Genomic DNA, 25,087 nt, shown 5'->3' with positions numbered 1-25,087 from the left:
ACCAGAGAGAGGTTGAAGTCCGGTGCCAAAGTATAAAGAATGATAAAGAAAGGTTTTGTGCTGGTCGGTGCGACGGACAGGTCGCTGATTTCTGTTAGCAACAAATATTCTATGTGGCTGTTTGGATTGGATGACTTGTTGGTCCATCCATTCATGATCCTCCACTTCTCCGGGGCCGGGTCGCGGTGGCAGCAGGCTAAGCATGGTGACCCAGGCGTCCCAAGCAACGCTTTCCAGCTCTTCCAGGGGGATGCCGTGGCGTTCCCAGGCCAGACGGCATATACAATCCCCCCAGCGAGCTCTGGGCCTGGTTCTCCTCTCCGTTGCGTGTGCCCGGAAAACCTCCAAAGGGAGGCGCCAAGGCGGCATCCTAACCAGATGCCCGAACCACCTCAACTGGCTCCTTTCGATGTGTAGCGGCTCTACTCCGAGCTCCCTCCGGATGTCTGAGCTCCTTACCGTCTCTCTAAGGCTGAGCCCAGACAACCTGCAGAGGGAACTCATTCTTACGGTCACTACCCAAAGCTCATGCACAGGTGAGGGTTGGGACGCAGATCCAACTTGTTGGTATTCGTTCACAAATCAAAGCATGAACATGTTGACCTGGTGACTGTGGCAGATCAAACTGAAGAGAATCACCAAAGCGGGCAGGATTAACCCCGCGGGGAACATGAGTATCTGTGCCTCACGTCCACTAGATGTTGAGGTATTTCAGTCTGGACCGTAGCGTAGCAGAGAGGCGTTGTCATCCCTGGAGCTAAGCTGCTAGCGCGGCTGAGAAACATCAATCAACACGCTAACGACCCCGAGGAGACTTTGTGTTCATTTCTCCTCAGATTATGAAACCCAATATAAAGCCACTTCCTGCCTTAAACGCAGCTGATTGTAGAACTTCCCGTGGCCTCTCAGCGGCCTGTTAACCTGCGTCTGAACCTGCTCAGGAGGAAACTTAATGAAAATTTCTCTAATGCACAATAATGTCCTCACGGGGGGGCGGGAAAATCTGAATCCCACAGAGTCTGAGCTGATACTGAGCATCAACACAGATTAGAGGTGCAGAAGGAGGATGTGTTGCTGTGATGCACATGTTGAGAGCAAACAGGTTTTATAGTCTGCAGCTTGCTCTGAACATCCGTATCAGCGACCGAAGCGTCTCATGATTGCTCTCTCGGCTCTTTGGCTTTTGTGTTTTAACTTTGACGCAGAGACGGACAATAAGAGGACCGGATTAAACCGCTGCATTGTCAGCATCACAAGCAGTGAAGGACACAGCAGCGCTTTCCTTACGGTGGTAATGTGAGACCTGGAAAGGCTGCGTCACAGCAGGCTCGTCACGATACCAGAACTTCTTACTTCGATACGATACCTGTAAAAGAAAACGATACATGATACCTGTTTCGTTACCACGGCAACAAAAACAGAACCCCTTTGAACAATAAATGAGGTAATTTTCTTTCTTGTTTCTCGCAGGATTTTTAATGAAAATATTTTATCTTCGTCATCACTCAGCATCCAGGAGAAGTGTGAGCTGCTGTCTGTGTCTGCAGAGGATCTGCTGTGTTTCTGTTCTTATTATTGTTCTGCTGTTTGGGACGTTTGTGGACGTCCATCTCCTGGCAGAGGTCTGGAGCTCAGCCAACAATCTGCAGGTCGGGATGACATGGAAACATGTCTGTCTCTGCTAGAGCTGCACACTTAATGGAATCCTAATCCTGATCAACATTTTGTCTTCCCACGATTAAATAAACATGACTGATGTTGACGTTTAAAACGCTCCGCCTGCAGAAAACTCTGCTGCAGATCAAACCAAGCGCTCCCTAAACTAACAGCCCCTCCTCCAGGGGGCGATGGAGAGGTTTGGGCTTCACTTGTGGGGGAGCTGGCATGTCATGTGATGAGCGCCGACCTTACAGAGAGGAAGAGTAAACAACAGAGACGGTCGGAGAAACTAAAGTCAAACGTCTGAACAGAAGACGAAGAGCTGGTCCCCTGAAACGGCTCGTCAGCGCTTGTTTGGAGGTGTTTCAGGTTTAAGTGATGTGAAGGACATGAGGCACCACGCTCAGGTGAAGAACCTGATTTTAAGCCTGAGAAACACAGGTGTATCATATCCTGGGTTTTAAATAAATACTTAATGATGAAAGAACTCTGCTCTGCTCTCTGTCTGTCTGTCTGTCTGCTCTCTGTCTGTCTGTCTGTCTGCTCTCTGTCTGTCTCTCTGTCTGCCTGTCTCTCTGTCTGTCTGCTCTGCTCTCTGTCTGTCTCTCTGTCTGTCTCTCTGCTCTCTGTCTGTCTCTCTGTCTGCCTGTCTCTCTGTCTGCCTGTCTCTCTGCTCTCTCTCTGTCTGTCTGCTCTCTGTCTGTCTCTCTGCTCTCTGTCTGTCTCTCTGTCTGCCTGTCTCTCTGCTCTCTGCCTGTCTGTCTCTCTGCTGTCTGCCTGTCTCTCTGCTCTCTGCCTGTCTGTCTGCTCTCTGCCTGTCTCTCTGTCAGTAACAGACACTATCGTAACGTTTGCATCTGTATGTTGATATTAATTCATCCAGTGAAAGCTCACATGTAGCTGATGAACAAAGACACAGATGCAGTTTCTTATCGGCTCCCAGAAAATGAGAGTGATGAAACGTTTCTGCCTGAGTCTGGACACAGTTTAGAAACGCTCCATCAGCCGAGCTCCTCAAACGCTTTGAATCCCTGAGCGGCCTTTAATGTTTCAAAAGCAGGACTCTAAATGCATGTTGATGAGCTGCTGCAGGATTTCCCCTCATCGTTTGCTGCTCACTGATCATTTCTGTGCCACATTATAATCATGTCTTAAACACAGGCTCTCAAGCTAATTATGGTCATTAATGCTTCTCTCTCTCAGGAGGGAAAGAGCTGGAAAGCCTCCCAGGATGTTTGAATGACACATTTGTTGAATCTGTAATTACAGCATCGCTAATTCAACATTAAAGGTGTCGTGCTGCTGATTATTCTCTTTGTGCTGTAAGCAGACGATCAGTGAAAGCTTCAGTTACCTCGACAGCCGCTGAAAAGATCCTGAGTGAACGAAGAAATCATGAGAACAGGACGAGCAGAGAGAAACTCCTGAGTTTATACGACCACAGAAACCGTTTCTCTGATAGTCCCGACAACTTGACAGCACGAAAACTCTCACAAATAACCGTGTTAGGTCATAAATATGCCAAACATAGACGGGGTCAAAGATCTCCGTCGTCTGCAGGGAGTATTTATCATTTTAATGAGCAGTGCAGATGCTTTGTAGGCTGTTTTCTTTATTACTGCGGTGAATTACAGTGACGAGGCAGCAGTGTGTGATTCAAATGCTTTTACATGCAAAACATTAGTTTTATCCGCTCATGCAGCCGAGCAGCACGATAGCTCTAACATCAGTCAACGTCTGTCAGGATGATTTAATTATTAAGTATTTATTTAAAACGCAGGATATGATACACCTGTGTTTTTCAGACTTAAAATCAGGTTCTTTACCTGAGTGTGGTGCATCATGGGTAATGTCAGTGTGTCTGTGGGAGCTGGGTGATAGGGTGTCTCTGTGCAGCGTCTCTGTTCTGGATGTCTGACGTGACGCTGGAGGACGGGGAGCAGCTCGTTCTTCCTCTTGGCCTTCACACACTCATCATGCTGCACTTTGTTCTTTCAGCTGCTTCAACAAGTTAGTCGTGTTGCTTTGCGGCGCAGACGCAGGTTTCATGACCTCTCTGCTGATCATTGTTTCTTCTTCACATCACTTAAACCTGAAACACCTCCAAACAAGCGCTGACGAGCCGTTTCAGGGGACCAGCTCTTCGTCTTCTGTTCAGACGTTTGACTTTAGTTTCTCCGAGCGTCTCTGTTGTTTACTCTTCCTCTCTGTAAGGTCGGCGCTCATCACATGACATGCCAGCTCCCCCACAAGTGAAGCCCAAACCTCTCCATCGCCCCCTGGAGGAGGGGCTGTTAGTTTAGGGAGCGCTTCATTTGATCTGCAGCAGAGTTTTCTGCAGGCGGAGCGTTTTAAACGTCAATATGACCGTCATGTTTATTTAATCGTGGGAAGACAAAATCGTGATCAGGATTAATATTGGATTAATAATCGACAGTACTGTAATACTTCCTTTATATTTGCAGGATGTTAATGCTCCTGCTGCTCGTTTCTTTGATCTTCTATGTTTTGTTTTTTTTGTGATTCTTTGACGTCTTAAAGTCAAAACTGTAAGAACGAATAAGAACAAACGGCCGTCCAGTCCTCCAGCACTCACCTGTACAGGAAGTGATCCCTGAGTGTTTGCAGCCGGGACACCGTCTGACCGTCCTCTCGTGTTGTGTGTTTGTTCAGAAACAACAGGTCTGGATCACGGTGACGGTTTCTACGCCGGGATGCCGATCCCCTGCTCCGACAACTACGCCGGCTTCTGTGTTCACGGGAAATGTGAGATCAAGTACAACAAGGCCACCTGCAGGTGTGTGACCACTTCACTCTGCTGCTGCTTCAGATGCTTTCACAGTGCATCCTATGTGTTTATGAACCAGTGTGTGTGTGTGTGTGTGTGTGTGTGTGTGTGTGTCACAGGTGTGACGCAGGATACAAAGGTACTCAGTGTGACGAGCCTCACGACTTTAACATCCTCTACGTGGTTCCCAGTGGACAGAAGCTCCACTACGTCCTCATCGCCGCCATCATCGGTGCCGTGCAGATCGCCATCATCGTGGCGGTGGTGATGTGCATCACGAGGTAACTCAAAGCCCTCTGAAGCACTTCACTTCAAACCCTTAAATTAACAAGTAAATGAGAGTTGTGCCAGACAAACCCAGCAATGATCGAGTCGAGATGTTGAGGTTCAGAGAGTTTGCTTTACGTCAGAGGCCTGAAATATTAGAAGATAAAAGTTTTTTTTTTCAGTCGAATTCAATCGAATAATTGCATTTGTTGCTGCATAAATTAACAGATAAATGTAGGTATTGTCACATATTTGCATGGCTTAATGTTTTTAAAATGTAACCATAAACCATAGCGTTAGCCATTAGCCATAGCCATTAGCGTGTGCAATTTGAAAGGTATATTTTGAATGTGGCCCTATTCTATATATTTTAGGGTCTAAATGACCAAGAGGAACAAAAAGTATTGGAATTGACCCTTCGCTAAGCCCCTCCCTTGAACAGCCACTGTCCAATCCTACGTTAGCAACCATAACTAGGCTCAGGTCAAGCTTTCGGTGTGCATATGGAATCTGCAAGTCCGTCAGCAGCTGTCTTCAAAGTTTAGAGGAGGTGTCATAATTTTGCTTTTCCGAAGCCAAAAACTCGAGAGGAGAGACGTCGGACATGGATTTAAAAAAAGGGGAAGAGCTCACTCGCAGCTTCATCCATTCAAGATAAAAAAATCTCCTTTGTTTGCTCAAATTAAGACGCTAGCTAACTTGGCTAGGTTAGCATGTTAGCAAACAAAGACGGTTGGATATTAATTATAAAGTAATCCAGATCCAGTGTTTGGATCAAGCCCCCGACATGTGAGCGATATCTTGACGCGCTTTAAACAAAATGAAAAAGTGCAATCATCTAGTTTTGCCAGCAATGGGCTGAAACACATTAGATTGGGTGCATCCTTCGCGGCCCAACATATCCTTTCATTCATTGCACACCAATTCAAACAAAATGGCTGACTTTGACGCAGCCGAGGAATAATGTTTTCAACTCAATCGAATAGCTGCGTTACAAATGTTTAAGAAAAAGAAAGGGCCCTTGAGATATACGTTACATTGCTCTCGTCCAACACACCAGACTCCATGGTAAAAAACACAGATTTTACTTCTCAGAACACAGGAACTGCCTATCAGTCTGTTTGTGTAATTGTGTGACTTTGATGCTTTGAATGTTTTGTTCTGATGCGACACAATATCTGTTTGACAGAGAAACACAAATAAACCAACCAATCAAGGCAGATGTAGACCAGCAACTCCCATGTCCTGTTGGGTAAAATGACTCTTTTTCTCAATGGAGTCTGGTGTGTCTGCAGAGAGCGATGTAACGTCTGTGTGTGGTTAAAACAATCCTCTTCCTCTGTAACCAAAAGGTCTATCTCTGTAGGGATCCTTTCTGTCATGTTGTCACACACTTAGAATAACAATCTGAGCCTCAATATCAGGTACAGTAAGAAAATATGATGTCAGTGAAAAACCCAGAAACACGAGAGTCAGCACGAGGAAGAAGAAGATGATAAAGAGATTAGTTGATTACAGTTTTAATCTGGACAATGATAACTGAAAGACCTGTAAAGCAAACTGTATAAAAACCAATCACTTCCTGTGAAAGAGTATCTGATCATAATCTAATAATCTGTGCGTATTTCAGGCGTAGGGACACATTTTCAGGTGCTTTGTTTTGTGCTCAAGGATGTCTGACAAACAATCAGAGTAAAGACACAAACAGTTCAGACAAACAGCTCTGAACACGCCGGCTGTGAGCGCAGCCTCGTCACACCTCAAGCGGAGGTGTGACGTCTGTCAGGGTGTGCAGAGGAGGCCGGATGGAGCTGCTGGTGACAGTCGAGGCTTGAAGCTGTGGAGAATTAAACAGGATTCGACTTGGCCTGGTTTCTCTCCTCAGAGGCAGCCGACAGACGTTACCCCTTCACTCTGAGGAGGAAATCAAATATCTGTCTCTCTTTGCACTGGAGGGGTTTTTAGCAAGTGTTTGACAGTAAAACAAGCCTCTCACAGCCCAAACTCCAGAGACCAACAGCGACTACAAAGCTTGATTTGCATTCGGTTCCTGACACAGCTCGGTGGAGGTGACCATACATCTGAAATCTAAACCTTAAACCTGACAATACCTCACATATTTACATTTATAATTATTCTCTGCAGAACTGCCGGCTGTAAACTGCAAAAACACACACACACACATCACCTCACGCTAGTTGAATTCTTTAACAAAGTAAAAATGTGTGTGACGCTGTGCTCTGAAAGTCTATCAGCATTATGACTCTCCAAACATCGCATCAGAAACGATCAAACCAAACTCCATTCAAAAAACGAGCATTTTAAAGTAGTGTTCTTGTCGTCTTGCAGACAGATCTGACAAAGCACGAGCTCAGCCTTTTTACAAACCTGCATCCTGATGTCGTTATTTCAGCATCCTTTCAGCCTGTTTATTGTCATTAACTCTCAGTAACAAACTGTCAGTCAGCGGAGACAGATGGACGGGCGCTCCACAGCTGAAACAGAACGCCGGTAGTTGGTGTCCATCAGAGAAATCCTGGTACTGATCCGAGCTAACAGCTCATCACACTGGGCACTGGTCAGCCTCGAGGAGCTGGAAGCAGCAGGAGAGTTCAGTTCCAGCAGGAGGAGGGGACATTAAAAGCTTAATATGCAATTGTACACATTAATATATTCAAAGTCAAGTATGTCCTATGTGAACATATCACTCTCTGAAAAGAGAGCCACATGCAACTTCATGTACGAGAGTAACATGAGGGACGATCGCTAACTCACTGTTTATTTCAATGTTACGCTGGCTTGCTTAGTGTTCTGTAGCGTTATCATATCAAGGTCATTCTTTGCAATGCTAGCGGGGGCTGTAGCAACATGCATAGTAAGCTAAAGCGTGCTAACGGTAGCCTGCAGCAGTCCGCTGGCTGCGGTCTGCTGCAGCTCGAGCTGTAACATGCATTCTGCCTGCATGAGCCTGTGCAGGCCGACCAACCAGTTTCCATTGTTTGCTCTGTTAGAATTATGTTCACTTGCTGCTACATGGTAGAACACAACACTTGAATGTCTAGTAGAGTAGGCCGGTCGGAGGAGGTGTGGGCAAACAGAGCGTTTGCTTTGGTTTAATGCTGTTGCTCAAGTGCGACACCTACTGGACATAAAAGTTGCATATTAGTCCTGCTGAGTGTCTGTAGGTCACATAACTAAGGTAAATAAGTGTCTCTCTTTGTGTCTCTGTAGGAAATGTCCGAAAAACAACCGAGGTCGCCGGCAAAAACAGAACCTGGGACACTTTCCCTCGGACACTAACTCCAGGATGGTATAGCCGTGTTTGTGTTGGTCCTTTTTGATAAGTTTTTTCTTACGGCGTGGGAATACCATTTTCTAATGCGTGGTATGCGTTTGTTTTTCTCCTGGGAAACCATAAGAAAAGAAGAATATTTATTTCAGGGGCCTTATTTTCCCTCCTGTTTTGTTTTTGGATGGAGATGGTGATTTTTATTTATTTTTTGCCGCAAGACAAAGAAGAAGAAGAAGAAGGAGAAGAAGGAGCCGACTTGTCAGAAAGCCTCCGTCACTTTACATCGTTACCACGTCTGCTGTCTTAATCACGTCAAACTGCTTCATCAGAGGTTTTGTTGAATGCTTTACACCTTAGTTATGCTGCTGAACAGAGTGACGTCCCTCCTGGAATGTGTTGTTTATTATTTCCACGCCCCTCTCTCTGTTTTTTCTAACCATGTGCAGCTGATCACCAAATGCAGTCTGTTCGTGAAGGTGAGTGGGGGCCAGCCGGTGATATAGATATGTTTACAGTGTTTCATGTAAAGACTTCACTGTGTTCAAACCAGCTACTAATTTATTATACAAGTAGTTTTTACTCCAAGTTTTTACTTTTGTTTTAAGCGTCTGTTTCTGAGTTCTAGTTCCTGTATATTCGCATGACTTGTGAAACTGTGTACTGTGGTGTAGTTTAAACTTCTTAAAGAAAAGCCTCCTCCGTCTCCGAGCCGCAGAGATCCGATGGAGACGGAAACCCGGAGAAAGTCGGACATCGAGAGGGAAGGTGTGACAGGAAGGAATGTGAAACCAGGACACGAGAAGAAAGAGCGTGTCGTTGTTGTTGATGGAATATGTTCTCCTAAAGACACTTCTTCTTTTTAACGCTGAGAGGCAGGAATGTTTTTGCATCTTCGTCGGAAAATCTGAATTCAGAGGATTGTAAAGGAAGAGCTGCAAATGGAGGTCGACTCGAAATGACATTTTTTATGTAATCTGGAAAAAGTCTTTCTGCTGGGATGAAGGCTCGTCTTTGAATGTGAGAATAACTTTGTCCTTTTATTTCTTCTGTCTGTGTCTGTTCTGCATTTTCTCCTCAGCGAGACATTCCAAGCACAAAGGACCCCGTACGGAAACGCCTCTAATGATCACAAAGTTAATGTTTGAAACGTGGCTCAAAATCACTTAAAGAGCACACTTTCCTCTGGTAACATGGTCGGACACAGATCCTTCAGATATTAGCGATGTGCATTCAAGTCATTAGAGTATTTATGTTGAAAGTCTTAGAGTTTAACAGTGAAGTAGAAAGTCACATGACAGTAGTCGGTCTCAGATTTTCTTTAAAATTGTCAGAAACTTTTCACAGACTTGTTCTTGGGGAAGCCGTCTGTCTCTCTTTCTCTCTCTGGTGTCTGGATCAATGACTGTAAATAAAGATGGCCGACACGTCTCCACCTCCTCTAGTTGTACAAAAGCTAAACCCCCCCTGAGCGGGCGCTGCCATCTTGCTCATCTGTATCCAGAGTGTGTGCAGTATCGGCTGGTGGAGCCGCAGTGTTGCCGTCCTGCCCCTTCCTTCCTCTACTTGCCGTGTTGGAGCCCTCAGGTGTCCTTGCCGTGTTGGAGCCCTCAGGTGTCCTTGGCGTGTTGGAGCCCTCAGGTGTCCTTGGCGTGTTGGAGCCCTCAGGTGTCCTTGGCGTGTTGGAGCCCTCAGGTGGGCTCAGTCTGCAGCAGAACAGCTTCTTGTGTCGGTCTGAAGCAGATATTCACGCTGATGGAAAGTTCAATGACTGTAGTGTTAGTGTGAGTTACGTCTCCTCTCGCCGTTCCTCCTCTACTCTGCTACTCGGGAACAGAACGCTGCAGGAGCCCCATTTGTCAACAGAGCTGTCAATCATGAGGCCACATCCCCTTTTTATAGCATCAAATAACTAATTAAAAGTAAACGTGTATTTTGATTTTACAGTTTGACTCATGTCCCATCTGTTAACATGGAGGAGGCGGGCTTTATGAGCTATACTGCAGCCAGTCAGCAGGGGGCGGTAGAGAGGGTTTGGCTTCACTTTGAGGGAGCTGTCATGTCGGCCATCTTTTTATGCAGGATATGTCCAACACCTGCTGGAGCAAGGTGTGTTCATGTGGAAGAACACTTAGATGATGACATGTGATATAAAGCACGTTTTATAAACTGCAGTGGATCCTAACATTAGCTGATAAACACATATCACATAACCACACTCAATCAACGAGCCGCAGAGACGGAAAGATGTTTAAACTTCACCTCTAAAGAACATTTAGGAGCCACAGTCACTGAGTGCTGAATCGATGAATTCACTGATGGTGTGTTTAAACTTGACAGGAGGCCATGTGACATTCACTTCACTGCAGGTAGGGAGCGACTGTCGGTGTGTATCCCAGGCTGCGCTGACGTTCGTCTTCTCTCTGTGATTATGATTTTATTTTCCGTCACAGGAGTTGTTTTTCTGTAACGTCCGAGTCCACATCTCCAGGTCAAAGGTCAGACCCACCCCCCTCCGCTGAGCAATGTGTTTCTACTTGTTGTCGACCATCGCAGCCGTGACTTCTCTAAATGTGACTAGAATGTGTTTGACATGTTAATATTCTGCATGTAGACTTTGAGAGGCCATTTTAAGTCTCTGCCAAAATAAAACAGGAAATGTTTTTTAAAGTACGTTTGTGTAATGTCCATTTTTATCTGATCTGCTTCTTCTTCTGCTCTCATAACGAAGAGTTTTCCACTTCCTGTCATGGATTAATGATGTGTTTGCAGAAAATGTGTGTGTGTGCGTGAGAGAGAGAGAGGCACAAACACAAACACCTGAGATGACCTGTGTGATCAGTCGCAGGAGACTCTTTGTTGTTGCTCTGCAGAGACGCTGTGTCTTTAATCCTCACTAAATACTGACGTCTGCACGATGCTCCATCTTCTGATGTCACTGACTGTGAGAGTATGCGACCCTTCAAAAAGCAAACTGTCAAGATTCTGCCATCTGAAATGTTTTACTCACAGGTGCAGCAGCAGGTTATGTTTATGTAAATCTGAGCTAAATATCTTAAGTTTTGAACAAGGCGGAGATATACTTGCTTTAACGTCACGTTCATGTAGACAACTGTCTGCCCTTGTCTCTGCACTACGCGTGTTACTGGAGGAAACCTCTAGAGGGCGCACCAGAGAGCTCAGGCCGTATGCAGCTACTGTATGAGCGGGATGTAAACAACAGACATGGCGACACTCGAGGAGGTTACTGTGACGTTCATTCTGGATTCTTAGCGGCCCGGTCACTTACAAAACTCTGTAGCCAGCTCAGGCGACTGACGACCGGTGGACAGAACACACCGTCTGCACCGTCCCCGCTCCGTCTCTCCAACATGTTCCTCCGTCTCCCCACGTAACGCTCCCGGACTTGTTCCCATTTAGTTTTGCAGGTTTTCGCGTCGACTTCTAAAACAGAACTTATCTGTCTGCAGCTGTTTGACAGGCATGTTTGTCTCTGTGGCAACGACACATCGTACAGGTGTGGATCAATGTGGACTCGGTCTATCAGCTCGTCTTCAGAACTTTCTGCCCTCGTTGTCCCTGCTGCTGTGTTGACCCTGTCACATCCCCTCTGCCTCTGCACTGCCCCTACTGCTCATGTGCAGACTGCTCAGCTGATGCTCCAAACAGATGCAGGGAACGTGGAGCAGCCATCATGCACATGCGTTTACTTTTACATTTTACATGTTTTTATCTTTTATTGTGCAGGCTTTAGTTTTTTACACGCTGCAGAAATGAGATATTTAAGCGTGCAATAAAATATATAACTTTTGGACTTTGTTGTTAGTAAATGAGGACAGAGGAGGTTAAACATGGCCTCCAGCCGTGTCAGTAATCAGTCTCCACCCACCTGTCAGAGAGGAGGAGCTACATGGTTAATTAATTAGAAACTGTTCGTCTGCAGAAGCCAGAAGCGGAGCAGAGGTCACCGCCTCCTCGCATGAGAGTAAGCCGGCGTGTGTGGCACATTTCTACAGGGGGCATGGACTCAGGCACGCTACCCCGCAGTAAATATAGAGTTATAGGCCGGAGGTGGTGCGGTGGAGGGAGGGGGGGTATGCAGGGACAGGAGCAGCTGCTGGCTTCAGTTGAAGAGGATCTCCAAACCAGCATTCATTCATTAAAAAGTCCCTGATCCAAAAGTAGTGCCTCATTTATAGACAGGAAACAACAGGGAGGAGTTTTTACACTGAAGTTTACTTCATGCAGAAATGTTTATTCGTCTTCTCGTTCTATAAAGATTCTCCCCGTACAGTTGTCATGAAGAGAGAAATGAGCTATAGAGACCCAAACTGTTTTTTGTACCAGGCTGTAAACATGTTTATTTCTGCTGTAAAGTTTAACATGGGGCTCTATGGGGACTGACTCACTGCTGGAGACAGCCTCAAGTGGACACCAGAGGAACTGCAGCTTTTGGTGCTGCAGTGTTGGCTTCAAGTCTCATCCCTGGAGGTTGCTGTTGGTCTGCATAGTTTGAGACTGAGTGCAAAAAGTGCTAACAGAAGTAGAACTTAAAACCTTAATGCTAACCCGTTAGCCTCCCTTTAGCTCTGGGTGGACGCTTAACCTTGCAGAATTCATTTGAGTGTCTGTAAGTGTTTCATTTTTACACATTCGTGTTTATGGACCACAAATATTTGACGAAGCAAGTTCCTGATTTTGTCAAACTGGGAGCCAAAGACCAACTGTTAATCCCTCCTCTGACATGCACTGAACGCTAAGCACATAAATAATGCTCAGTATGAATAAATCCTTCACTGCAGAGGCTGTTCAGAGGAGTGAGTGTTAAAATAGTGTCACTCTGCAGCTCTGGAATTGTCAGTCGTCTATAAAGAGCGTCAGATCTCAGTCACAGTCGATGTTCGGACTGTGCTGCCCGGGGGAAAGTAAAAAGGGCAGCGCTGCGATGTTTAATCCCTGAAAACATTCCAGCTCGGTGGAATCAGAGCAGACAACTGGGGCTTCTTTGCATCGCTCACTGCAGAGCTGCGGAGTGACTCCTGAGCTGCTGCTGACGTACATGTTTCACAGCTGCTAGCGTGAACATACGTGCAAATAATGAAAAGTTGTGAATCAGAGCATGGCTCTGACAAAGCAGAGCGGGAATCGGACGGGGGTTTCCATCGTCCCCTGCTGTCTGAGTGTCGCCTTACAAAGACTTTTTATTTTTAGCTGGGGGGTTCGTGTGAGCACTTTACTGCCTTGCCCACATCCCGATGAGGGCTGAAGTCAGGTTCCTTTTGGATCCTGAAGCCTTTTTTAAAAGGGGAGGTGGAGTCTCCCCTCTCTTCTCTCCCCAGGTCTGAGTTTGGGTCACAGCGGTTGGGTGTTGCCACTCTCCGGTCTCCCTGCTGGTCCCTCCATCGGTCCTGTTCCCCCTCCTGAAGCTGAACCACACTCCTGCAACTTTAAGCAACTTTCAAACTAAGTACAAGTGAGAGAGCTTCCTCAATCTTCTAAACTGAAATGGATCAGCACAAATACCGCACAGCAGGTGTGCAGGAGAAGCTGGAGATCATCGGGGTGGAGGACGAGGCCGGGAACCCCATCAGCGCCCTGACCATCCTGTCTCTGCTGGAGCGCGTGGCCGGCATCATCGATAACGTCCAGTCCTGCCAGCAGCGCATGGAGGACCGCCAGCTGGAGCTGGAGAACAACATCAAGACCATCCAGGGCGACGTGTTGAAACTGGCCAAGGACCACACCGACACCAGCGGCACGGTGGAGAAGCTCCTGCAGAAGACACGCAAGGTCAGCGCCAATGTGAAGGAGGTCCGGTCGCGCGTGGAGAAGCAAAACGTTCGCGTCAAGAAGGTTGAAACCACGCAGGACGAGCTGCTCACACGCAACAAGTTCCGCGTCGTCATCTATCAGGTGAGCAGAGAGCTGGGTGTTTCAATGTCTCGATTAGTTCTGATTTTATAGATCAAACCTCGTTCAGTAAAATTCACAATGTGACTGAGAAGGGAGGGAGCACGTTTTCAGATTCAATGGACAAGCACGACATTAATGTGTTCAGATTCAAGGAGATTATATCTAGTAAAATTAAAAAGCATTTACAGGTTTCTGAAGTGTGTTCAAAATGTGACCGTTCACTTCGTCTTTGCTCCTACTCCAGACCTTAAACTAATATCTGTTGTTCGTAAATTCCTTGTGTCATTTTCAGGACAAAACCAAAAAAGATCGACTAATTTCCAACAATGAGCTGATCACAGGATAAATCTGAGCAGAAAAAACTGATTCCTAAAATACAAAATTTATAATTGATCCGATAAATTTACACCTCCGGCCTCTGAAAGGTGGCGTCATATTTTGTTGCAGGTCCGATGATCTTCAAAAAAACGGCGTCAAATTATGATAAAGTCGTACAATCAGCGATGAAGAACGCTCAGACCAAAGCAAACACGGTCATATAAAGAACAGATACTTGAATTCGTGTGGGGCGATCTCAAGTTCAGGAGATTCATCAAGCAACCAAACCCCATTCAAAAAACAAGCACTTTAAAGATTGTTTGCTTCTTGTCTTGCAGACAGACCTGACAAAGCATGAATTCTTTTACAAACCTGCATCCTGATGTAGTTTTTTCAGCATCCTTTGAACCTGTTTATTGTCATTAAATCTCAGTAACATCGTTTATTTTGGCTTCATAGCGCTGTAGTGAGACAGATCTCAGCCCACGTGTGACTAGATAGATACAGTGAAACTGCCACTCAGCGGAGACAGATGGACAGGCGCTCCGTTAACTTGGAATTACTGCAGAGCTAACAGTTTATGTAACTTTCCTCTCCCCGACACACACCTTTACCTTGTGTCCTTGGCGTGTTGGAGCTCTCAGGTGTCCTTGGCGTGTTGGAGCTCTCAGGTGTCCTTGGCGTGTTGGAGCCCTCAGGTGTCCTTGGTGTGTTGGAGCCCTCAGGTGTCCTTGGCGTGTTGGAGCCCTCAGGTGTCCTTGGCGTGTTGGAGCCCTCAGGTGTCCTTGGCGTGTTGGAGCCCTCAGGTGTCCTTGGTGTGTTGGAGCCCTCAGGTGGGCTCAGCCTGCAGCAGAACAGCTTCTTGTGTCGGTCTGAAGCAGATATTCACGCTGATGGAAAGTTCACTGACTGTAGTGTTAGTGTTAGTTACGTCTCCTCTCGCCGTTCCTCCTCTACTCTGCTACTCGGGAACAGAACGCTGCAGGAGCCCCATTTGTCCACAGAGCTGTCAATCATGAGGCCACACCCCCTTTTTACAGCATCAAATAACTAATTAAAAGTAAACTTGTCAGAAAAATGAACACTTGGACATAAATCAGCATGATAAGAACTAACTATAACGACAGAAACCATGTTGGAGAAAAATGTATTTGACGTGTATTTTGATTTTATAGTTTGACTCATGTCCCATCTGTTAACATGGAGGAGGCGGGGCTTATGAGCTATACTGCAGCCAGTCAGCAGGGGGCGATAGAGAGGGTTTGAGGCGCTGTAAAGTCGTCCATCTTATTTATAGTCCGGTCCAGGTTTCTGTTCACGAGGAACTGAAGCGTCATTAAGTTAAGGATCAGAAATAAAGTGGATTCATTCCCCGGCTGAAGAAACTCTTCGAGCCAAGCAGACAGATCTTTGCTCGAATCAACTGTGACTCAGTTCATTAAGGCGTGGAGGCAGCGAGAGGGCAGGCGGGGATGTGAGGAAATGAAGGGTGGTTTAAGTTCAGCGCTAAAGACCTCTCGACTTATAGAAAAGCATCCTGCAGGGGAGCTTAAATCAGGTCGGGTGAAACGAGCGAAAACAGGATGATGCACTTTAATCTGTAACGCTGCACGCAGAGCTTGGGAGCCCAAACGTGAACAAACTGCAGGATCAAATATTCAGTTGAATCACCTCTGAACATGAAGGCTGGAAAAATAAACCAAACGAGGTGTCTGATTTAATCAAACAGACGTTACGTCCTTCAGGAGTGCAGAGAGAGAGAGGATACTTGAGGCAGCTGTTGTTGAAGAGATGGACAGACTACATCAGAGAGCTGTGGGGTTCATGTGGACGGACAGAGAGAGATGTTAGACTGAAGTGTGAGGATTTGTAACCCTGCTGATGTTGAAGGTGGACACTCGTCTTCACTCCGCTCTGCAGACACAGAGTCAGTATGAGAGGGAGGCGCTGTCCTGGTTAACGTCCAGCCTTCAGAATAGAAAGCGGGGTGCGATGTGCTGCGAACAGCTGCTGTGGATCCATGACAGAGACGTCTATTCTGGGACCACGGCATTCTGCCTCACTGCCGGGACACACACACACACACACAAACACACACACACACACACACACACACACACAAACGCTATAAACTGCTGTCAACCAGAGTCAGCCGCTAGCATGGCAGCTTATCACAGGGGTCAGTATGCAGAGAGAGAGAGAGGGGTGTCAATCATCCTGACCTGCAGCTGCAAGGACCGCCCCCTAACCCTTAGAAATCTGGTGTCTTTTGCTTGTTGTGACGACGTTTCCCAGAGTATCTTTAACTTAACTTAACTCTTGGATGATGTAAGCTGTGACCCCCACAGACAAATCGCTGCTGCCATTTCATCCCATTTCTTCCCTTACAAGTTTAATGAAAGTACAACATGATGTGAACGACAGGATCTTTTTTCAGACGTTTTCTGCTGCATAAAGAGTGAATGCATTAAAGCTGTTTAGGATCAATTTAAACAGAAACAAGGATGACCTGCAGGAGGTCTGTTTTTAGTGCATATAAATACCTCACACAACAGATAAAGCCGGGTATAAAAGCACAAGATGGTCAGGCTGATTTTGGGCCTGATTCTCTCTGATTCCTCCTTCAGACCAAAGTAATCAAACTCCTGATTGTTTGATGGTTCTACAGATGATCTCTCCAGATGTTCCTGTGCTGTGAGGGATCTTAGAGTGATTTTACTTTCCCGATCTGCTCGGAAGAACGTTGTGGCCGCACTTCCTTCAAATATTAAACAATATTTACGATCTGATCTCCTGTTGTGTGGGGGGGAACCCCGAGGACAGCCGAGCACGCTCTCCGTGGATCATAACTTGGAACCAAATGATAGCCAATCAGGAAGCGAGCTGACTGAAGGAGGAAGCACAACAACCGCAGCCATGGCGACAAAATCAAACGTGCAGCATAAAGTAACATGTCCAGCCCGTGTTCACGCCGTCTCCACCACTTCATCCACAGTTTGTTCTTTTGTCTTCATGAATTTTCAGTAAAAAGTCCAAAAACTATCATCGCCAGTTCTAACTGCCCGTCGTCCGCCATGTTTGTTTACTCTAAAGTCTCGTTTGGCCGCCAGAGATTCAGTGAGATTTCCCGCTGTGAATGAATCTGTGAGTGTGTGGGGTGCTGTTTGGGTCAGATCGCTGCTCTGCACACACTACAGGAACTAAACTGTTCAATCAGACGAGATGATAATGCCAGAAGACGCCTCTAAGTAATACAGTTTAAAGGTCAATCACACGAGAGGAGATGTAAAACATGGATGTGTCGACAAGAATCACTGGATGGTTTGATACTGTAGAAGCGTATTATCATCCTCAGGCATCTTTCAGCAGATTTAAGGACGTTTATTCTGCATGGACATCAGAGACCCCTCCCTCTGTTGGTGTGTTCGTGTTATTGTGTGACATTGGTGTTTGTTTGGCTGCAACACTATGTCTGTGAAGAACACAAAAAGTACACCGATAAAGGCAACGGTAGAGCAGCAGCTCCTGTGTCCTGTGAGGTAAAATCACAGTTTTTATGAATGGAGTCTGGTGTGTTTGCAGAGAGCGATGTAACGTCTGTGTGTGGTTAAAACAATCATCTTCCTCTGTAACAAAAAGGTCTATCTCTGTAGGGATCCTTTCTGTCATGTTGTCACACACTTAGAATAACAATCTGAGCCTGTCAGTGGAAACAACAAGAACTTTTAGTGGACGCACTTTCATCAGATGCATCCAGGGATTATTTCGCAGTACAGTGAGCACAAGCTTCCTCTCCGTCCCGCCTGCAGAGCAGACAGTCGCAGTGTTGAGTTTCCTCATGACTGATGCACTGTCGGTTATTCTGAGGCCTCCGTTCATCTCCTAATATAGAGCTTCAGCTGCGGTCATTTAACCAGGAAGCAACAGCCGCTTTGTTAGAGACAGCGGTGGCCGACGGCTGAGTAATGAAGGCCGGGACAGTAATAAGAAAAAGATAGATGTCGGCTGGTTTACACCCAGGGCCGCTCTGCCTCGGCTGTTTTTCACAACACTGGACATCAGAGGACACGGTGTCATTTTAGAGGAGCTGATGACTTTTACTTTCTGCAGGGCGGCGATGAGAGGAAGTGAGCTATGACTTTCTGAGTTAAGGCACAAACACAGCCAGCTGACAGGGGGCGCTGCGACAACAAGCGGGTTTAACAATGTTCCTGAGAGTACTTAAAGTTAACCGTAGCCTTCATGGGGATTTCACCTGTTTGTCAACCTGGGAACTATTTCAACATATCTTTGGTTTGAATGACTAGTAGGTTGAACAGTTGTTGCTCCTGCTGTGAAACAGGCGGTAATGGCTGCAATGTAATCTGAAGGTAAACTCCTGATCAAAGTCCGTCCACTAAAAGTTCTTTAGATTGTGTCTGACATCTTTACAGAAAGGATCCCTGGACCTGGATCAAGTCTGGCTGAAACCGGCATCGTTCCAGACGACACAGAGAAAACATGATGGCATGTCTGTATTGATTTAAACCGAGAAGCCCTGGATGAAGTGACTCAAATCAAATAAAAAAAACTCAAAAATCAAAAGCCATATAAAACATTTAATGACATTAACGGAGAGAAGATGTAAGGCTTTCTATACAAACCAACGCAGTTCAGCGTCCTTAGAGTGAAAACGCCCTCAGCATCAGCTGTTTTTTGTCGCTGCGCTCTCAGTTGAAAATAGAACACCGCCGCACTCGTCTATGTCACTTCTTCCTCAGCGACCAATCTAAATCAAGTAGGGGCGGGACTTACGATATCAACTGTCAGCAACAATGGCGGAGGAGAAGCTCATCCTTTTGTTTTCCATCGTGTGGAGCTGCTGCTGACGCCAGGACACAAATCCTGTCATAGTTTTTATGGTTTCTTCTTTCTCAAATGCGAAGCTCACAGAGCGATATAAAACGGTCACGACAAAGGTGAAGGGGAAGTGTCGCCAGACGACTTTCGTATCTTAGCAACAGTAACGCGGGTGAGAAGCGCTCTGAGATTCAGCGCAATAGCTCGATCCAAATCCATTTTCAGAGTAAAGGTCGTTAGCTCGGGGTTATTGTTAGAGATTTTATAACTTTAAAGTGATAATCGGGAAGATGTTCATGTAAATAAATGTCTGTAAGTCTCTTTCTATCTCTGAATGAGGTCACACAATGGTGACTGAGCCTGTGGCCCACTGATGGAAGCCTTTGCATTTGCAGTATATAGTATTATTACAGACTGGGTGTCTGTGGCGACTTTCGCTGAAAGAATCACAAGCGGCGCCCAGTTAGTGACGCGTTTTCCATCAGCCAGCAGTGGTTGGTCTGCCAGAGAGGGTAGGCGGAGCTAAGTGAGTAAACAGTAAGTAAGTTTTCTTGTAGTCATTTGTTGCCACATTAACTCAAACCTCATCAGAGAGAGAAGAAATCAGTACACCACCTCCACGTCCTCTGTCTCAGTACACCACCTCCACGTCCTCTGTCTGCTGCTGCTGATGAATGTCGACCCTGCACTAATCCTGACAACGCTGCCGGCTTTCATCACTCTGCCACAAACTCAAAAACGTTCACATTTCACATTTATTTGCGAAAACTTGAAGCCAAATACATGAGGTGTAAAATGCATCGCCACCAAGCTGAAAACAGGCTGTTTTTCTGAGCTCATGATAGGTGGACTTTTCAGAGACACGAGGTTCTGACGGGACACAGGCGCCACAAACACATGATGATCTTATAGACCATGATGCATTGCTGTAAATGAAGCTAGCTTACAGAAATCTTCTCTCTTCTCTACTCGTTAATGCAGCAGAAATGTGAAGAGCATCACCTCCACCACCGGCCGAGGTTCAGCTCATGCCTCGACCCATATGACCCACCCCGGCGTCATTATTGTGTCATTCACAGCGTCTGGACGCGCTCGGACCACTCCTCCCTGATTAATGATCGAGCAGGCGGCTGCAGTTTAATTAGGATTAATTAGCTTTCACATCCAAAGTCACCTGTAGGGCGCAGCAGGTGGAGCAGGCCTGAGAGGAGGATCCTGCAGGAGCGGCTTTGTTTGGGTTGAACATCAAGAAACGTCGACATCCTGTTTTTTTAAGTGTAAGGTTACAGTTTGAGTATTTAAAAAGTGAGAAAAAGGAAATAAATCATATCACAGGGATAGCATGCTAACTTAGTAGCCTGAGCACAGTGAACAGATGAGGCCGGTTAAATCATTAGTTCAGCAGGTTTTTGTAAATAAACCACGGTGTTGGTGTGTTTCAGTCTGCAGCCACTGCCTTCCTCCTCTGCTCAAATCCTTATTATTAGCGGCCATCTTGAGTTACAGGTGTTGTTCCTGCCAGCAGCTTCCTGTCTCATTGAGTCTCAGTTACTCCTCGTCTGTAAAAATAGACAAACCTGATCTCATGGAGGTGCCTGTGCGCTCCAGGCAAGAGGCTGCAGGTCTGGTTTGACAGAGTCCCTCTGAGGAATATCATATTTTCTATCTGGACAAAGCGATTCATCTCTAATGGATAGAGGAGGCAGATGAGGAGATGGGTATCAGTTTCATCTCTCAGTGTTACGATCATTGACTCTATAGAAAGAAGGACGACACGTCTCCTTCTGAAGCCAAAACATCGCTGCCATCTTTCTCTAAAGACGTTATTTAGAACCAGTACTGACGTCCCGCCCTTCCTCTACCCGACACACACCTTTACCTTGTGTCCTTGGCGTGTTGGAGCCCTCAGGTGTCCTTGGCGTGTCGGAGCCCTCAGGTGGGCTCAGTCTGCAGCAGAACAGCTTCTTGTGTCGGTCTGAAGCAGATATTCACGCTGATGGAAAGTTCAATGTCTGTAGTGTTAGTGTTAGTTACGTCTTCTCTCGCCGTTCCTCCTCTACTCTGCTACTCGGGAACAGAACGCTGCAGGAGCCCGATCGAGTTCTTTGTCTAAGTCAGAAGTTTAGGATGGACGTCAGCTGCATATTTGTGCATCCAGAACAGGAAAAGGTCAGAGACAGGTTTAGCCTAACTTAGCACAGAGACTGGAAGCAGCAGGAAACCTATATGTTAAAGTAATTCAAGGATTTTCACACCGACCGTGGCGCTTGGGTTGTAGTTTGACGTCATGAAGTGTTTTATATTTTTATCAATCGTTTAGCTTTTAATGTTTCATCTTAGTTTGAGAGAACATTGCGTAAAAAGCAAGTCATTTTGTCTAATTCATGAAAAAACCTTTTAACCTTCCAATATTCTGACATCCTGAGAAACTCTTCTTCATGACATTGATGAGAAAATATAAACTATCACCACGGAGCAGCTGTGACCGTGGGGCAGAGTCTAAAGGTCTTGTCAGACGGCGGGGGGCGACACTCCACCTGCGTATACCCGCTTGGATCTCGGGGTCTCGCTGCGCTCCTCATGTGAATAGACAGGCACGCGTGGTAACCATGGAAACGGCTTCTGTGCACTACTGTATCCCTGCCGTTATATTTTCTCTAAATGCTTTAACAACTAGTTCAATGAGCATTGTTAACCGACACCATCTAATGTACCAAATAGCTTGTTAAAACTCACGTTACATTACCTGATGCATCCGATGCTCTGCCGTGCAAAGGCCCTCCTGTTCATGTAACTGTTTACAAAGTGCTTATATATCTCTGTCAGGTTGCCCGCTCCTCCCTACCTGCCTGCTCGCCTCTCATTGAAAATGAATGACTAAGTGTGTCAATCGCCCCCCGTCTGAAAAGACCTTAATGCAACCAGAGAGGTTGATGTGGTGCATACCTGCTGGGGAAGGACAGTGAATGGTTAATTTTCTGGTGGTTTTATTTTCAGGCTGCTTCTTGCTGTGAAGGCTGCATCTCTCTGGAGCAGTTTGAAAGCTCTGACCGTCTGTTTTCTTTTCTGTAGGGTGAGACGGAGATCCCATCAGTTGCCGTCACCAAGTCTCCCAAAGGAACCGGCCTGGACGGGCTGGAGATCGAGCCCGACTCCTACGACATCCCTGCTGACCTCTCTTCCGATGAGGAGTACCTGAGCGTGGAGGAGGCCGACCCCTCACGAGCCGCACGCATTAAGAAATCTGTCGCGAAGAGCACGGAGACCCTGAAGGCCGCCTTCTCCAAGGAGAGCATGAGCAAAACCAAAGACAGCCTGGGCACCAAGTTCCACAACCTGGGAGAGAAGGTGATGCCGCCGGAGAGGAGGGACAAGATGCACCAAGCCGGCGAGCGGCTGAAGCAGTCCGGCGAGCGGCTGAAGGAGAACATCGCCAAGAAAGCTCCGAGCAAAGAGGCCTTCCGCATCAAGCTGAAGAAGGAGAGAGCCGTCGCCGAGGGCCAGGAGGGAGCCGAGGCAGAGGCTCAGAGCGCAGAGCCGGAGGAGCTCCCGGGGGTCACCTACACCGAGGTCGCCATGGAAAGCAAGAGGGAGGGGCCTGTGGAGGAGGCCGGCGCCACCCGGATAGGAGAGGAGCATTACAGGAAGTAGATCAGATGTCAGGTCAGAGGGCGCTGGCACAAAGAGGAGGCGGGACATTTGAGAGGGCTGGAATTGGAGAAGGCCTGTGATTGGTCGGCATTGATGATGAAGATTTTTGTTTTCCGGGATGTATCAGAACAGAAGACGGATATGAACTGGTTATTTATCAAATCTATTTCAGGGTTACTTCCTGTTGACAGTTTTTACCAAATATAAGATTTAAACAACTTGACGTGAATGTGAGAATCTTTATTTCGAATGCACTTAGAAAAATTCAGCTTCAGGATTTGTTTGACTAATTCGTCCAGTTTTGAGATTGTTAACAGGTCGTGTGGTGAAAAGTAACCGCGGTCGAAGTGCAGTTACAGCTTGGTGAAGGATGATGAATGTTGGTCTACAGTTCATGTATTGATCTTTTATCTTGATGTACATATAATGTTGTACATACTGCCTAAACTGCTGAAGGAGTAATTTGGTCCGTGCAGGCCTCAGCTGGTCTCTGAGGAGCCTGCTGAGAAAAGAATCAATATGGATTCAATGTCAGACTGGTTTCTGTGTGCAGATGGTGGGGAGGGAAAAAAGATAGATGAACTTTAAGGTGCTTAAAAGCAGCATTGGTGATCGCTTAGATAGACATTAAAGCTGCACAGAGAGCCAAAGAAACTGAGCTAAGTTTGGGGATCAGAGAGTTGGCCATGAAGGGCTTAGATATGGTCAGCATTTCCTGAGTTATAGTATCTGTTCAGGCAGTTTTGAATCACCGTTGCTACATCAAGTAATACTCTATATTTTGTATAACCAGTGTGACTGTCAGCAAATTAGGAAGCAGGGGAAGCTGACAAAGTAGAAAGACCGAAATGTTACATGACATGTAGGGGTCAAACAAAGCAGGAAATCAGGAGACAAGGGTTCAAAAACCAACGTTCAGTTAATCTTTAAACCATCATATTAATTCTAGAGTTATTCCTAAACTTCACTTTGGTTTTTCAGCTTTAACGTAACCAAAAAGACAAATTCCAGCTACAACAAGAAAGGAGGAAAACGGACGCTAAAGGGGACCCTGTTTCAAATATTAAAAGATAACTTAAGATGTTTAAAACTGAGGGTACCTTCTTACAAACACTAAAAGGCACCTAAAGCTGATGCTACCTGGAAACTAACATGAAAGGCACCTTTAAACAGACACTAAGCGTACCGTCTTCAAACACTAAAAGCTAACTTAAAAATGATGCTAACGATATCTAATAGTGATGCTAAAGGGAACCTTCAAACTTATGCTAAAGGTACCTAAAGGTAAATATTGATCGCTTATAGAAATACGGTTAAATAGTTTTAGACACATTTCCCCTGAATTCAGCGTAACAGATTTGGTGTTTTTGGAAACGATGGGTTAATAAAGGTTTTGAGGATTTGCCTCCTTTGATCAAATCTTTGCTCTGTGCAGCTTTAGGTTGAGCAGCACACGCAGTAGGTAGTGATAAAAGGAATAAATCTCTGCATGAACTTTAGAACAACAGCCTCTTAGATTTAACGTTGGCGCGAAGCTTCTCCTGACTGTCGTATTTTGCTCTGTAATTACTCCTCTGTGAACGTGGACGGTTTGAGAAGTGCTGTTGGTGGCTTCAAAGCTTTCTGAGCGCCGCTGAATGTTGATATTTGATTTTTTTTTGCTGCTTGATATTCATAGTTTCTTTTGAAGTTCAGTGAGCAGTGACTTCACTCTCCTGAAGCGGTTAGTGAGGTTGCAGCTTTGTTAGAGATGATTTCTGTTTTTAGAGCTTCAGTTACAGATGTAGCTTTTACCGCTGTTAGTTCAGTGTCTTATTTTGAAAAATACACTTCCTGTTTAGCTTTAAACTAAAGTAGCTGTGTTTATGTACCTGTGAGGCTGCTGGTGAGACAGGTAGATTGATATCTGGTTATTTGGTTCAAACTTTTTTTTGTTCGTTTCTGATTTCAGCTCAGTTTGTGTCATTTTGTCATTTTTACAATCCTCTCAATCCAGTTTTAAAGCTTCACAATAAAAAACAGCTGATTGAGAACCTGTGTTGTTGTTTTGGCCTACAGTGTGAAAGCAGCACCAGATATTCAGTTTTCTTTAGTTTGTGTCGCACTGTTTGTGAGCTGACAAAAGAGACGAAGACGCACCTTCATAAAATGCCTGAAACGTTTTCACCTGCAATGTGGGCGGGACTTAACTGTGTCTCTATTGGGGGGGGCACCGTCTAGTCCAAACATGGTCCCTTATTGCGCCAAAAAAACAAGATGGCGACGGATAATGTGCCAAGCTCAAGGCTTTAAACGTTTGTCCACAAAGCATTTGATGGCAATGTGTGCGGTCCATGCTTCAAACCTCGTAGAGATTTTATAAG

General features: G+C 45.9%; 2 protein-coding genes across 3 annotated transcripts in view; both read left to right on the top strand.

Moving 5' to 3' along the window:
• tmeff1a (transmembrane protein with EGF-like and two follistatin-like domains 1a) overlaps nt 1–10,676 on the top strand; it is a 75,263-nt gene extending 64,587 nt beyond the window's left edge. For both annotated transcript variants that reach the window (XM_069685483.1, XM_069685482.1), the window contains exons 8-10: nt 4,333–4,456; nt 4,567–4,728; nt 7,946–10,676. In XM_069685483.1, coding sequence (XP_069541584.1) covers nt 4,333–4,456; nt 4,567–4,728; nt 7,946–8,030 — 371 coding nt within the window. In that variant the 3' untranslated portion in view covers nt 8,031–10,676. The remainder of the gene's footprint in view (nt 1–4,332; nt 4,457–4,566; nt 4,729–7,945) is intronic.
• A 2,645-nt stretch (nt 10,677–13,321) lies between these two features.
• cavin4a (caveolae associated protein 4a) lies at nt 13,322–24,757 on the top strand. The gene is made up of 2 exons (XM_069685485.1): nt 13,322–13,916; nt 22,146–24,757. The coding sequence occupies exons 1-2, from the start codon at nt 13,509–13,511 to the stop codon at nt 22,722–22,724; spliced, it is 987 nt and encodes a 328-aa protein (XP_069541586.1). The 5' UTR covers nt 13,322–13,508; the 3' UTR covers nt 22,725–24,757.
• The last annotated feature ends 330 nt before the right edge of the window (nt 24,758–25,087 follow it).

The sequence above is a fragment of the Semicossyphus pulcher genome, unplaced genomic scaffold, assembly GCF_022749685.1.
Source record: "Semicossyphus pulcher isolate SPU_LCO1_2020_fin unplaced genomic scaffold, fSemPul1.0.p SCAF_7, whole genome shotgun sequence".
NCBI classification, from domain to species: domain Eukaryota; kingdom Metazoa; phylum Chordata; class Actinopteri; order Labriformes; family Labridae; genus Semicossyphus; species Semicossyphus pulcher.
This window is presented reverse-complemented; position numbering and strand designations above follow the sequence as displayed.

What these genes read in the sequence shown, in the direction of transcription:
- cavin4a (XM_069685485.1), top strand. Translation starts at nt 13,509, where the DNA reads ATGGATCAGCACAAATACCGCACAGCAGGTGTGCAGGAGAAGCTGGAG. An exon ending in TCCGCGTCGTCATCTATCAG is followed by an intron (nt 13,917 to 22,145) that starts GTGAGCAGAGAG and finishes TCTTTTCTGTAG; the next exon opens with GGTGAGACGGAGATCCCATC.